At 35.8% G+C, this 13,680-nt stretch overlaps 3 protein-coding genes, 1 long non-coding RNA gene and 1 pseudogene across 6 annotated transcripts; 4 read left to right on the forward strand and 1 right to left on the reverse strand.

The window, feature by feature from the left end:
* The first annotated feature begins 3,405 nt into the window (after nt 1–3,405).
* LOC108843691 (uncharacterized) lies at nt 3,406–6,362 on the forward strand. Its single transcript, XM_018616944.2, has 6 exons — nt 3,406–3,778; nt 3,897–4,117; nt 4,198–5,150; nt 5,227–5,312; nt 5,392–5,586; nt 5,663–6,362. The coding sequence occupies exons 1-6, from the start codon at nt 3,602–3,604 to the stop codon at nt 6,227–6,229; spliced, it is 2,199 nt and encodes a 732-aa protein (XP_018472446.1). The 5' UTR covers nt 3,406–3,601; the 3' UTR covers nt 6,230–6,362.
* LOC108843692 (uncharacterized) lies at nt 6,304–7,233 on the reverse strand. Its single transcript, XR_001948348.2, has 3 exons — nt 7,137–7,233; nt 6,664–7,034; nt 6,304–6,583 (listed from the first exon to the last, which is right to left on the reverse strand). It is a non-coding gene; the product is annotated as an uncharacterized LOC108843692 (long non-coding RNA).
* LOC108843365 (anaphase-promoting complex subunit 13) lies at nt 7,230–8,263 on the forward strand. Of its 2 annotated transcripts, XM_018616552.2 has the most exons (5): nt 7,317–7,378; nt 7,462–7,551; nt 7,627–7,727; nt 7,821–7,874; nt 8,088–8,263. In XM_018616552.2, exons 3-5 carry the CDS (start codon nt 7,652–7,654, stop codon nt 8,147–8,149), a joined length of 192 nt encoding a protein of 63 aa, XP_018472054.1. In that variant the 5' UTR covers nt 7,317–7,378; nt 7,462–7,551; nt 7,627–7,651; the 3' UTR covers nt 8,150–8,263. The 2 variants fall into 2 exon arrangements, with proteins under 2 accessions (XP_018472052.2, XP_018472054.1); XM_018616550.2 differs by lacking the exon at nt 7,462–7,551 and having other exon boundaries at nt 7,230–7,378.
* A 137-nt stretch (nt 8,264–8,400) lies between these two features.
* Nucleotides 8,401–13,258, forward strand: LOC108843364 (protein SEEDLING PLASTID DEVELOPMENT 1). 2 transcript variants are annotated; one of them, XM_018616549.2, is made up of 9 exons: nt 8,401–8,856; nt 10,660–10,874; nt 10,951–11,101; nt 11,184–11,375; nt 11,647–11,809; nt 11,922–12,157; nt 12,237–12,413; nt 12,504–12,626; nt 12,835–13,258. In XM_018616549.2, exons 1-9 carry the CDS (start codon nt 8,812–8,814, stop codon nt 13,156–13,158), a joined length of 1,626 nt encoding a protein of 541 aa, XP_018472051.1. In that variant the 5' UTR covers nt 8,401–8,811; the 3' UTR covers nt 13,159–13,258. The 2 variants fall into 2 exon arrangements, with proteins under 2 accessions (XP_018472051.1, XP_018472050.1); XM_018616548.2 differs by having other exon boundaries at nt 8,401–8,852.
* LOC108858201 (F-box/kelch-repeat protein SKIP25-like) lies at nt 9,298–10,794 on the forward strand (annotated as a pseudogene).
* Nucleotides 13,259–13,680: the final 422 nt, after the last annotated feature.

Genomic DNA, 13,680 nt, shown 5'->3' on the forward strand with positions numbered 1-13,680 from the left:
TTCTTTTTCTTAATGGATCTGTGAACAGAAGACTGTTTTGTACTTTTCTCTTTTTGATCAAACTCTGTTTTGTACTTTCTGTCAAAAATATATAAAACAAATCATTGTCTTTCTTGTATGTCGGTAAGATAGGAAGAAGAAGACGAACACACTTTTTTAGTAGATTTGATAGTGTACTTCTTGTTTATCTCTAGATTTTTTTATTTATTTAAAGTTGAATGTCTGATGAAGATGTTTTTTTTTCTTTACCATGTGATTTTGCATTATATGGTTCTTTTGCTTTGTACTTTCAGTAACTTTTTTTTAACTTTCAGTAACTTATTGAAGACGTGACTCAAGAGTTGATATCTTCTAACTCATTCTTTAACCGTTTAACGAATGAAGACTTGGAATGCAATTGGAACTTCAAAGGATTAGGTCTAAGTTGAAACAGTCAGAGTTTTTGTTCAACAACATTAATAGCAGAGAAGCTGCTTGGTTATGCTAGTGGCCATAAACAATCGGTGATGTTTTTTTTTTTTTTCTGAAAGGAGTGATGCGTAATTGTTTAAATCTATGTCACGTGGAATCAGAAAAGAATACTCAGAACAGAATCGTAAGAAAGCGTAAAAGCAATTTTTCAAAAAAATTAAGAAATAGATACACGTTGAAAACATATATCTATATATATATATACTAAAATATAAAAAACATTTTTATAAAATCTATGACTAAAAATTGTATGATTTAAATTAAAATCATTTATAATAATTTTATATTAAAACTGTAAAATACACATAAATTTACCGGTTTAAACTTTAATTTATTTCACCGGTGAAAAGTCATTGTATTCAATATTGTTCTCTTGAATATTTTTTTGTGAAATAAATTTGAGTTAGTATAATTGTAACACTTATGTTGAAAAGTGAGATGAGTTTCAGTTACTGTATTTTTTCTCTACAACTTTAAATTTTAGCTACAACATTTAATCAAATACGCCTAGGCATTATATTTGTGAAATCTTTATATTCAACGGTTTGAAATTAATGTATATAGATTTTCATGTATACTATAGCTAACAGAATCTAAGCTATAAATCAATTAAAATATACTAAATTTGATAACTAATCCTATAGAATTTATATATATAATGTAGTTTATTTATAGTGTCATAAATATATACAATTAAACATTTTAAAATCTTTATATTTAAGTTTATTTATATTTGTTAATTGTTATATTAATTTATTTATGAATATTACATTGTAGGAATATTATTTCTTATTATATATATATATATATAAATGAATTAGTATTCGTTATGATTATAGTTTAAGATTAATTATGAATTTTATTATATTAGATTAAATATTTTTTAAAAATGTATATTCACATTTTACATAAAAGGGTATTAAGAGATATCATTAAATGGAATATTAGAAAGATATTTAATAATATATTTTTAGATATCTTATTTTCAAACATGAAAATTATAGATCAAATATGATATATATTTAATAGTCATAGTTGTAGGATAAAAAATAGAAAGTTAAATAAAATGTTATGGTCCAACCAGACTATTTGTAAGCAGAATTTTTTTTTATGTTTTAATAGTATTGATATATATTTAATAGTCATAGTTGTAGGATAAAAAATAGAAAGTTAAATAAAATGTTATGGTCCAACCAGACTATTTGTAAGCAGAATTTTTTTTTATGTTTTAATAGTATTGATTTTTTCAACCACCACATTTATAGTTGCTTTCTAAAATAAATAATATATTATTGGTTCAAAATTTTATCAAGTTTTTGGATAATCCTTGTCATTTATTCCCTGTTCCCAAAAGTAATTTTACACTATTAACATTTATTAAGAATTAAATTAATGTTTACGATTATATTTCTTTTTTTATTATACACTTTCTGATAAATATTAGGGAAATTTGAAAAATTACCTTCATATGAGTTTATATTTTAAAAATTATACTACTTTTTATTGTTTCTGAAAAATTCACTTATTTATAGATAAAATGACTAAAATACCCAAAAATGTTTATATGTATTCTAATATTTAATTTTAAAATGTTTAAAAGTAAATCCAACAACAATCAGGTTTTATATTTTTCCTTTCTAAATAATAATCTTAATATCAATATAAAATTTTATTTGAAATTTTATTCCACGCAACACTGTATTATCATCTCGAAATTCTCTGTCGTCATCATCAAAAACGTATATTGCACCAAATACTATATTAAATATCTAAAAATAATAGAGAAAACTTATTAGCCTCTAACGAGAATGTAACCAAATTTGGAATTTAAAAAAAAAATCAATTATCCATAATTTGCATGACTAGCTCCATTGGTTCTTCCCGAGCAAAATGATTTTAAATATTTTCATCACTATTCAACTTTTTTTTTTGAAAAAAAAACTATTTAGCTTATTTTTGTTCGTAAGATCTTTTTAGAAACAAAACCAATCGATCAACAATACAAACTTCTTTAGCAAATACTAATGATCCCTTGAAGATTTTTTTTGTCTTGATATAAGATCAGACACTCATGAACACAATCCCCAATATATAAAAAAACAAACGCTGCATTGGTGTATCTCTTTTCTTTTGTTTCAAATTAGTTTTTTTTTTAATGTTTCAATTTATTAGTTACTGTAACTTTGTACTTTGATTAGCCTGATTAGAGGGAAAATGGTATGCTTATGAACTCTGTGCATATAGGCAGCACATAAGAATTCGTGGAGTTGTTTATGACATATTTTCATATTTTTTAAGCGTGTTATTTGCTTGTTTTTAATGATGGATGATGAACTTGTAAAACAATTTAATCTATTTCGTGAAAAACTTATCCCCAACAACATTATATATTTATGAGAAATTGCACCCCATACATTCAACTTTTATCCTAATTAAATCAATATCCTAAATCTCACACCATGATACCTTTTTTCATAGACACAAATTTGTTACATCATAAACATTTTCTTAATTTCATCATTTATCTCAAACATAAATTTTCATACACATAAATAATAATAATAATTTTTATTTACATTTTAGTTATTTAATGTATAAGAAAGATTAAAATCAGAATAAATATGTCTTATCATATACAAAAGAGTGTAGTTTCCGAAAAGGAAAAATGTATTTTTCAAATTTTAAATGATAAACAGTGTATATTTCAAATTACCCCTAAATATTAATGTAATATTTTCAAATATTCTTAATTAATTTATTTAAAGTATATAAACATTTTAAAATATAATAAAAATATAGAAATCATATTTTATGGAATGTCAGGAGTAAAATCCAAGATAATATTTTTGATAGTGGTGCTATTATTGAAGACATATAATTCTTTTTTTTTTTGCAAAATATTCTTATTAATATATTCTACTGGTCATTGACCAGATAAAATAAAAAAATATCCTACTGCTGTGTCTTCCCTCTCTCTCTCTCTGTGTTCCCTCTTCATCTCCAAAAGGTGACATGAACCACACCGTTACGCTTCTGTTTCTTTTCTTCTTGATTCCTTCGCAAGCAATCTTCTCCGCTTTTTCTCGTCTACTAACCTGAAACCGACAAACTTGGTACCTTTCCGGGGAAGATGGTTTCCTTTGCCTTCGTCGCTGGATTCTTGCTAGGGATCCTTTCCCTCTTAGCGGCGGAAGCTGCCGCCTTTCTGTACCTCATAAACCGATTGAATCGGAAGATAAACCTCCAAGAATCGAATACGACTAGCTCTGTTCCTCCAAAGTCTATTGATTTCAATCTCAGCAAACAGGTAACAGCCTCATGAGTTCATAAAGTGTTGACCTTTCTTGCTTTGGAGTTCTTAAAGTGCTCTGCTTTCTCGCTAGTAAACATTGAATCGAACAAAGTTTTGATTTTTATTGTTTAAGGGAGTGATTTGGATTCTTGAGTCTGATGAGAGTTTAAGGGATTGGAAGAAGGAGAAGAAGAAGAAGAAAGACCTCTTGGAGGTGCATCCAGTGAGGAAGACTGCTAGTATCAAAGACCACAAGCTCATCATCTCAAACGCAGATGGCACTCAGACGATTGTTACTTTGAAAGGTTGCTCCGTTGAGGCTGTTTCAGGGTCTGAACTCCCCACAAGGAAATGGTACTTAAAAGTCTCTTAAAGATTGCACTCAAACGAAACATTGGTAATAACCCTTTTTGTGTGTTTATGTTATATCTTAGGGCTAAAAGATATCCTCTCAAAGTAGAAAGCAAAGGTCCAGACTTGTACAAGAAGGGAAACAAGGTGTTTTACATCTTCCTCGAGACATCTTGGGAGAAGGAGTCATGGTGTAAGGCTCTTCGTCTCGCTGCTTGCAATGATCAAGAAAGAGCCACCTGGCCTACCAAGTTGAAACACGATTTCCAGAACTACGTAGCTTCCCTTGATGTTGCGTATCCTTCTTCTTTTACAAAACAACCATCACCAGGTGGGTTTGAGTTGGAGTCATTGGACAACAACAACAAGGGAGGGGTTAAAATAGATGGTCCTGGACCTTCATCGAGAGTTCGTTTGTTCTTGAAGAAATTCTCGAGAAAGAAAGTTCAAGACAAGAAGACTTCTTCATCAGGTAGCTCTGGAAGAAGCACCCCAGCGAGAAAGATTCCTGAGGAAACTGATGTGCAAGATTTCTCACGTTCTTGGAGCCGTGGCAGCAGTCATGTCTCTGATGTAGACTCGGAGGACAAGTTCTTTGTTGCTGATGAAGGAACTTTGGTCTGCAACTTGCTCATCTCTCGGCTGTTTTTTGATGTTAAACTGAACACAGGGATAAAGCATGTAGTCCACGAACGTATCCAGCGTGTGTTGTCCAACATGAGACTTCCCAGCTACATAGGTGATTTAGTCTGCCGTGATGTGAAGATTGGGAATCTCCCGCCTTGTATACATGGTGCAAGGGTTCTTCCAGTGGAGATGGATGGTGGTGTGTGGGCGTTTGAACTAGATGTTGAGTACAGTGGTGATGCGGGTCTAGTAGTTGAGACACGTGTTGATGCCAGAGCGGAAGATCTGCAGAAAGGGATAAAACTGCAGCCAAGTTCTTCTGGGGATGTTCCCATAGATCTCCTTGAAGGCCTTGCAGAGTTTGAAAAGCAGTTAAGTGTTGATGATGCTCAAGATGTGAAAACTGGAGGTTTGTGTATTCATCTAATAATATTTGCTTGTGATCTTTGTATGCTGCTCTTAGAAGCATTAGTTTATCTTTGCAGATGAATCTAAGGGATCAAAAGCAGCTCCAAACAATGGATCTAAGTGGAAGTCTATTCTGAAGAACATAGCTGAGCAAGTCTCTCAGGTTAATCTTTTGTTTTCTTGTTAATCAGAGCAGCTCTTGTAGTAGTATCTTAGAGACAGTCTGTGTATGTAAACTGCAGGTTCCAATTAATTTGTCAATAGGAGTCTCCTCCCTTAGAGGGACACTGCGTGTACACATGAAGCCGCCTCCATCTGATCAACTATGGATTAGCTTCACAACCATGCCTGATATTCATTTCGACCTTGTCTCATCTGTTGGTGACCACAAAATCACAAACAGCCATGTTGCTACCTTCTTGATCAACCGGTTTAAGGTAAAACACTTGCTCTCCTCCTTTGTTTCCAGACGAAATGTGAAGTAAAATATAAGCCAAAATCTCATTTCTGCAGAACGGGATAAGAGATGTGATGGTGCTTCCCAACTGCGAAAACATAACCATTCCGTGGATGATAGCTGAAAAGGATGATTGGGTTCAACGCAGTGTTGCGCCGTTCATGTGGCTGAATCAAGATGATCATGAAAGCTTAGAAGCTAAATCTAAAGCTGACAAGCCGCCGAGTTCTGAACTAGCGAATAAAACTACTACCAACGTTCCCAAGAAGCCAAGAACTGAGGAAGTACCTGTAGCTGCTCCATCAGCAGCTAACGCTGCAGCTCCTTTGGTAGAAAGTGACAGATTAATGGAGGAACACAAGACTCCGCTGCTGGAAACAAGCGAAAAGCAGGATACTATAGCACGAGAAGGCGACGAAGAGGAGGCTACTCCGGTTAGTGTCGGGTCATCATCGAGGTCTATTTTGTCAAGTGAAGAGGAGGATGATTCCAAGGGAAAGAAAATGGGAAGAAAAGAGAGGATGTTTGATTTTAGGAAGAAGGTTGGAGAGAAGTTTGAAGAGAAGAAGCGTCATGTGGAGGAAAGAAGTAAACAGATTGTTGATAAGATGAGAGGACCTTGACTTGACACAAGTGTTCAGAACAAGAAGCTTCTTTATTAGATTTAGCCTAGAATACTGTTTACTTGTATACCAAAAGAACTCAATTGTAAAATCTTTCTTTATTCTTAATATTACAACAAACAAAAGTGTAGAATCAACAAACAGAAAGGAAAGTCTCATCTAGTAGTCTTCAGGAGCCAAGGGCTGGTGAGTGTGGTGGTGTGTTGGTGGCTCAGTGGGTATGACCATGTACTCGTATATAATCGCGGCCAATGCACCACCGAGGAATGGACCGACCCAATAGATTCAATGGTCATGCCATCTCCATCCAACCAATGCTGGACCAAAGGCTCTGGCTGGAATGAGCCGGCATAGCTGAAGTCACACTCAGGGAAAGACAAAGTTTGAAGAAACAAATGAGAGATAAGTTGTAACAGCAAATGGAAAAAGGATACAGCCATATACAACCGCAAACTCTGAGCCCGAGAAGGACCACTGACCATCATGATTCATGAACTGGTTATCGAACCAGAGAGTCAGTTCAGTACTTTCAAAAATCAAAGGAGCAGATACAGAAAAGCTTAGAACTTTCACAATGGAACCACGCCTTCATGTGTGACATCTACTGTAAGGTAGTGTAGCTTTGTTTCCCCATAATAACTTTGGTTGGTCCTGTCAACATCTGATTGTACAACCACTAGGACTCTAGGAGACCAATGGAATCATGATTCCAACCAAACTGAACAGAGGAACACCGAAAGAAGCTACGTCGAGCAATCGGATCACTCTCTCTTGTTATGATCCTAAACTAAACTCTGCTTGCAAACTAATTACATTTGAATTTTTAGCAAAAAGAAAAAAACTACTTACATAAGAATCGCGACGAAAATTACTGGATCAAAGAAATGTATTGAGTTTGATAAAGTACCTGAAATGATCGGCCAATCGGCGGGAAAGAGTAAGCGATGGCTGTTGGACGGAGTGTAATGAGATACCCCAAGTTGAAATTTCTCACTACTATAGAACCCTCTAACTAGGCTAGAAGGTTCGCCTAATTATTAGGATAAAAATAAGAAGAATTATGAAAATTAGAAAGAAAAAAAAAATCAAACTTCCTACTGCTACTGTTACTGCGCTGCTTTTTTTTTGTTCCATCGTCGTCTCTACCAGGTGACTCTCTTGCAATTTTCTGACTAATTCAATCAAAGTAACGTCTTTTCGTACTGAGAATCGAGTCTTTCTTCGAGGGTTAGCGTTGAATTCTCGGTTCGAATTCAATATCTGGTTTTATTTCCTTGATTGCCCACTACCTGCTCGACGAATTTCCTCAATAGAACCCTAAGGTCTCTAGCAGAATCAACCAGTTACGTTGTACTTGTAAACTTCAAAATTCTAATATTTTTATGTATATATTGTAGTTATCATCTGGCTTTGAATAGTCCAATGGCAGAAATAAGTCTTGGTATGCTTATAGACATTGTGGATGAAGAGTGGATGAGGGACACTCTCCCTGATGATGGTAGCCTCCTTTTTGATTTTTCCACATTACACCTCAACATCATTGTATTTATTCATTTATTGTTGTGTTGTGTTATTTATTTATTATTTGCAGATCTCCCATTGCCTCCAGTGCTTGCTGTTAGGACTGATGATACTGAAGAAACTAGTATGTTCCCCCCTCCACTTTGTTTGGTTTTGCTTTACTACTACACAGTCTAGAAACTGCTTAGCTTTAATCCCCACCATCTTGATGCATATGTGATCCATGATAATTAAAATACCCATATTGAAAAGGCATAAGGACATAAAAGAACTACATCTGAGAGAAACTTTGAGCTTTATGACTTATAAATAATCTATTGCGTTTTGGTTGTTTCAGATCAAGAAACTCAGCAGCCAGATAGAGAAGTTTGGCACGATCTTGCACTCGATACACAGTAGAAACTTTTACATAAGACTCTTGCATTCTCTTGTTGTGTATGATATCATAAATAGAACTTTGTATGAAGACAATCTCTGCGTTGGACTTCTATTAATTAAACTCTCTTTCTTTTATCAACTGGTGAATTTATTCACAAGAACTAAACATACAATAAAAAATACGCCCAAAAAAATCACTTGTGAACCTTTGGTGACGTGTCTTCTGATGATTCGTGCACGTGGTTGGTAAACGTTCATATTTAAATGCTCGAACTAAAAAACGATATTCAGGGAAAGGAGGAAGATGCTGAGCTTATCACTGAGCAATCATGTTCCTCCTCCATTAACGCTCTTAAGCCACCAACGGAGCATCCTACGCCGATCGTCTCTACTGTTTCACCAACTCTTCCGCAACAATCTCGTCTCTTGCTCTTCGTCTTCTTCACCTGGAGGAGTCGTTGTAATCCCCGCCTCCTCTTCGTCTCCAATCGCAGTTCCGGAATCAGAAGACGAGGAGGACAGCTTCGATGACGAATTACGCCGTCTGTTGGCGCTCGTACCGGAGGAGATACGACGGACGCTGGAGGAGCATCCTCAAATCAGCGAGCTCATAGAGGTAGTTTTGGATTTGGGGCGTAAGCCTCTGGCGCGATTCCCTTCCGGAGATTTTATCATCTCCGAGGATGCTGTTAGGGTTAAGGATCTTGAATTCGCAGTCTCTCAGGTTGGTGAGTATTCGTGTATTCTGGTTTGGATAGGTTATTTTGAGTATAGGGCAATTCAGGTAGAGGAGTTCATAGTCAATTGAGAACCAATAAAATTTTGGTTTGGTTTGGTTTGGTTATATTCGGTTTGGTTCAGATAATAAAACTAGGGTTCAATTAGTACTATGGAAAATTTCGATTTTAATTTGGTTTTAATTTGGTTAGATTTTTCCGGTATTAAAGGAAAATATAGTGTAATTTAGATAAAATATTACATAATTAGAATAGAGTAATTGCGTCGGATATACAAGAACCAAAGATTATTTAGGAATCCGGTAAAATGCTTTTCATAAACAGTGTTTGGGCAGATGGTTTTACAGAAGTACCCTATAGGTTGTATCTCCCTAAATTATATCAAAATAATTGTTACTGTAGGTGTACTATTTGAACCAATAATACACGCAATATGTGACACGCAATAATACAGCTTTCGTTGCCTCGAGCTCGGATCCGGCTCCGGGTTTCCGTCGGGTTAACTCAGCAATCCGTTTTATGTGTTTCGACCCCGAGAGTAACCGATTCAGTGCGTTTCCGCCGCCGGGAAACTCAATATCATCCCCGAGAGTAACCAAGAGCTTTCTCCGGCGATCTCTCACCCTCTGATTTTCGATCAGATCTCTTCTACATGGACCTCCGGGCCACCAATTGGATCGCCGAGACGTTGGTGCGCAACCGGAGCTTGCGAGGGAGTTATCTACATCGCTAGTGGTATGAGTTCGCAGTTCTCGCCAACCGTCGCGAAATCGATCGAGAAACTCGATCTCACGGATCATAATGGCAGTAAGTGGGAGAAACTGAGAGAGATAAGAGACTTACGGTTTAGCCGTGAAGCCATTGAGGGAGTTGGATGGAGTAGGAAGCTTTTAATGGTGAACGTAAAAGGCGACGCAGTTAAAGAAGGAGCCGTATACGACGTCGTTAATGACGATTGGGAAGCCATGCCGGAGGAAATGGTGGCGGGATGGCGAGGTCCGGTGGCGGCGATGGAGGAGGAGACACTTTATTCAGTTGACGAGAAGAAAGGAACAGTGAGAGTATACGATGAGGAGAAGAGAGAGTGGAGAGAAGTGACGGTGGTGAAAGGTGGTGAAGAGTTGCTTAAAGGAGCTCAACAAGTTATGGCGGTGGCAAGGAAGCTTTGTGTTGTTACCGCCGACGGAAGAATTGTGATGGTGGATGTTATGCCGGAACCGGTGAAGATTTGGACCGTGGAGAAACCTCAAGGGCTTGAACCGGTTTCGGTTCACGTTTTACCAAGAATGAGCCGACCAGATTTTTGTTGACGTATAGTTTTTGGAATATACCATAGTTTTATACTTTTCTTCTTCTGGTACCTTTTGAAAGACAAAACCTCTTTGTCTTCTGACAGCTCATACAAATTGTTATACGAATGATATATTGCGTACGGGCCACATTTGTAAATTCCCACGTCCGGATTTTGCAAGATACCTAATTTAAAAATTTCCTGCTTCCACACCTAATTAACTTTCGTTTTATGTATATTGAGCTAAATAGCTCATTAGAATATCAATTAATCCTTGTTTTAAATAGCAAATAATAAAAAAAAATTAGATATTTTATGTAACTCACTATTTTCCAAATAAAAAAATACTTTCAGAAGATTTTAGTAGGTTCATAAATTATATTTATAGAAATTTAGTTATTTTATATTCAAATATAATTAAAAAAAAAGTGGGTATAAAATTATACTTCATATATATATTTGGTTTAAATATAGCTGCTGAATAAGACCATGACCTTTCTCAGGTTGGTGAGTTTACTAACGATAACCGAGCTGGAATCAGCCGGACATTGCATCGTATCAGCGCCATAAGGAACCGAAAGGGAGAAATCATTGGCTTGACTTGCCGTGTTGGTCGATCCGTTAGAGGAAGCGCAAACTTGCTGCGTGACCTTGTCCAAGATGGGAACTCTTTGTTGCTTATCGGTCCACCAGGTGTCGGTAAGACCACAATGATAAGGTTTGTCGTTTGTGCATGAACTCTTCTCATTGTTCCTTTTAGAAGCCATTGGTTTTGATCTTTGTGATGTTTGCAGGGAGGTAGCACGAATGCTAGGGAATGACTATGATAAGAGAGTGATGATTGTTGATACTTCCAATGAGATTGGTGGTGATGGTGATATACCTCATCCTGGGATTGGTAATGCTAGGCGGATGCAAGTACCTAACTCCGACATACAACACAAGGTTTAGTAGATAGCTTTAAGTAGCTTTGTTCTTTTGTAGTACATGAGAGAGAGATTGTGCTTAAATTTGATTTTACGTTCAGGTACTGATTGAAGCAGTAGAAAACCACATGCCCCAAGTGATTGTGATTGATGAGATTGGAACTAAACTTGAAGCTATAGCTGCAAGTACAATAGCAGAGCGTGGGATACAGTTAGTTGCCACGGCTCATGGAGCCACCATAGAGAATTTGATTAAGAACCCTTCGTTAGACCTCCTCGTTGGAGGTGTTCAGGTTTAGACACTATGTACTTGCTTACCATTTAAACCAAGATTCAAAAATATAGTTTGAAGATACTAGTTTTGAAATGTTTTATGAGGATCTCTTACCAATGGGGCATACGAACTGCATAGGAGATTTGAATTAGTGATATCAGGTTGCAGTAGCTCAAATGGTCGATTATTATGGATCACTTCTTTTTCTGTTTGAGTAGTTTAACATCATTGTGAATATGAATTATTTAATAGTTTATTATCTCAGACATGTTAATGGACTTCTTTTGCAGAGTGTTACACTTGGAGACGAGGAAGCGACCAGAAGAGGTGGCACGAAGACTGTCCTTGAAAGAAAAGGTCCACCGACATTTACCTGTGGTGCAGAGATAGTTTCAAAGACTGAAGTTCGTGTTCATCGTAGTCTTGAAGCAACTGTTGATGCTCTCCTCGCAGGTAGTCTCTTGGATTTATTGAGATTACATAATTACATAAACTATTTTGATACAACAACAAAGTTGAGATTCTCAGTTAATCTTCTTGTTTTGACTCATCACCTGGCTAAAAGGTCGCTTACCAAACGTTGAAATCCGCAAAATAAACTCTCATGGAGTGGAAGTAATTGTAGAAAAGAAGGAACCTTTGATGGATGTGAAGATTTTAGACAAGAAACATGAAGAGGAAACGTTAGATGTTTCGAGGCTTACTAAAGATGAAACTATCTCTGAAGTCCTTCCAGTTGAGGAGACTACTGAAGCAGAATCAACAGAGCATGAGACACCGATGTATCTATATGTCTATGGGGTAAGATTAACCTATTCCTTTTTATGTTACCATTGGTCATATATGGTTTCTTGGTTATAATATACGTATGCATATACAGATTGCAGAATCAACTGTCCTTCAGGCTATAAAAACACTAGAGATGGAGATTGCCGTAGAGATAACCGACAACATTAGTGAAGCAGAAGCGTTACTTGCATTGCAATCCAAGATCAGGAAGAATCCTCGGATTAAATCATTAGCTACATCTCATGGTATACCTGTTTATGTAACAAAGGTAAAAAAAAAGGAAGTCTAGTTAAGACTGTTCTTCTATGCTTTCAAAATTTTCAGCATCTTTAGCCAAAAGAAACTCTCCTTCTTGTAGACTAGTTCAGGTATTCAAGTGGCCAAGGCGATACGGGAGTTACTAACAGATTATGAAGATGGACTAGGAGAGTTTGGATCAGAAGATCGTCCAAAACTTTCTGAAAAAATGGATGCCTTAGAGGTACTTAAAGAGCTAGTCAGATTCTATCTTTCATAGTAACTGTTAATGAACTAAAGTCTCACATCGGTAGGTCGTTGGAGAATTAATAGACTAATCAGAGTCAAGTCTATTTATCGTCAATTTATTTTAAGTCGAAACTCATGATAAATCCGAATTTAGTAGTAACCACAATGCACCATTTGTTTCGAACTGATTTGTTTATATGCAGGAAGCAAGATTAGCGATAGAGCGGATAGTGATACCAGAGAAGGAACCAGTAGATCTTCTCCCAAGGCCGAGGAAGATCGTGTCATTTCAAGGCAACCTAGTCAGGAAGTATAATTTAAGATCAGAAAGACATTGGAGAGGAGATGAGGTGTATCTACGGATCCTCCCTTACGGTATGGAAGAAGACAGAGACGACGAAGATGAAGATGAGGAGGAGTTGGAAGACGAGAACGGAGGAGAGGTTGAGGAATTTGGTTGTGTCACAGACGAGTCGTCTAATGGTTTACCCTACGGTATCGACAGGTTACCTCTATTGCCTGACTAGTTTTGTTTTTATTTGTCCATAACATTGTTATAGATACATTTTTGTGACTGCAAATGTCACTTTTGTGAAAAATATATCGTAATTGGATATTTTGAAGTGATGCTTAGACTAAGTCGAAATATTAGTAGATCAGTGTCGAATCATTTTATGTTACTTAAAACGTTTACTGGGGTAATATTAGGGGTAGACTACTACTTGGTTTACCTTGAATGAATATTGAATTTTTGAACTCGTATTTGACTTGTTAAAAACGGATGTACTTGACGTGTTAAAAATGGATGTATGTTTATACTTGTCCAGAAATATGTTACTTGCAAATTAACTACTTCATTCAATTACTTTATACTTCAACATATTTGTGGAGTATTTAGATATATTTTCAAGTATTTAAGAATTATTTGTTATTTAATATTGTCTGAGAGAAGTTATAAAAATTTGTTTTGTTTACTAGATTTGAAAAAAACACAAGATTTATTTCCAATAAATATGTGTACCAATTATAAAGAAGAAGAAGAAACGAAT

The sequence above is a fragment of the Raphanus sativus genome, chromosome 2 (genome assembly GCF_000801105.2).
Source record: "Raphanus sativus cultivar WK10039 chromosome 2, ASM80110v3, whole genome shotgun sequence".
In the NCBI taxonomy this organism is placed as follows: Eukaryota; Viridiplantae; Streptophyta; class Magnoliopsida; order Brassicales; family Brassicaceae; genus Raphanus; species Raphanus sativus.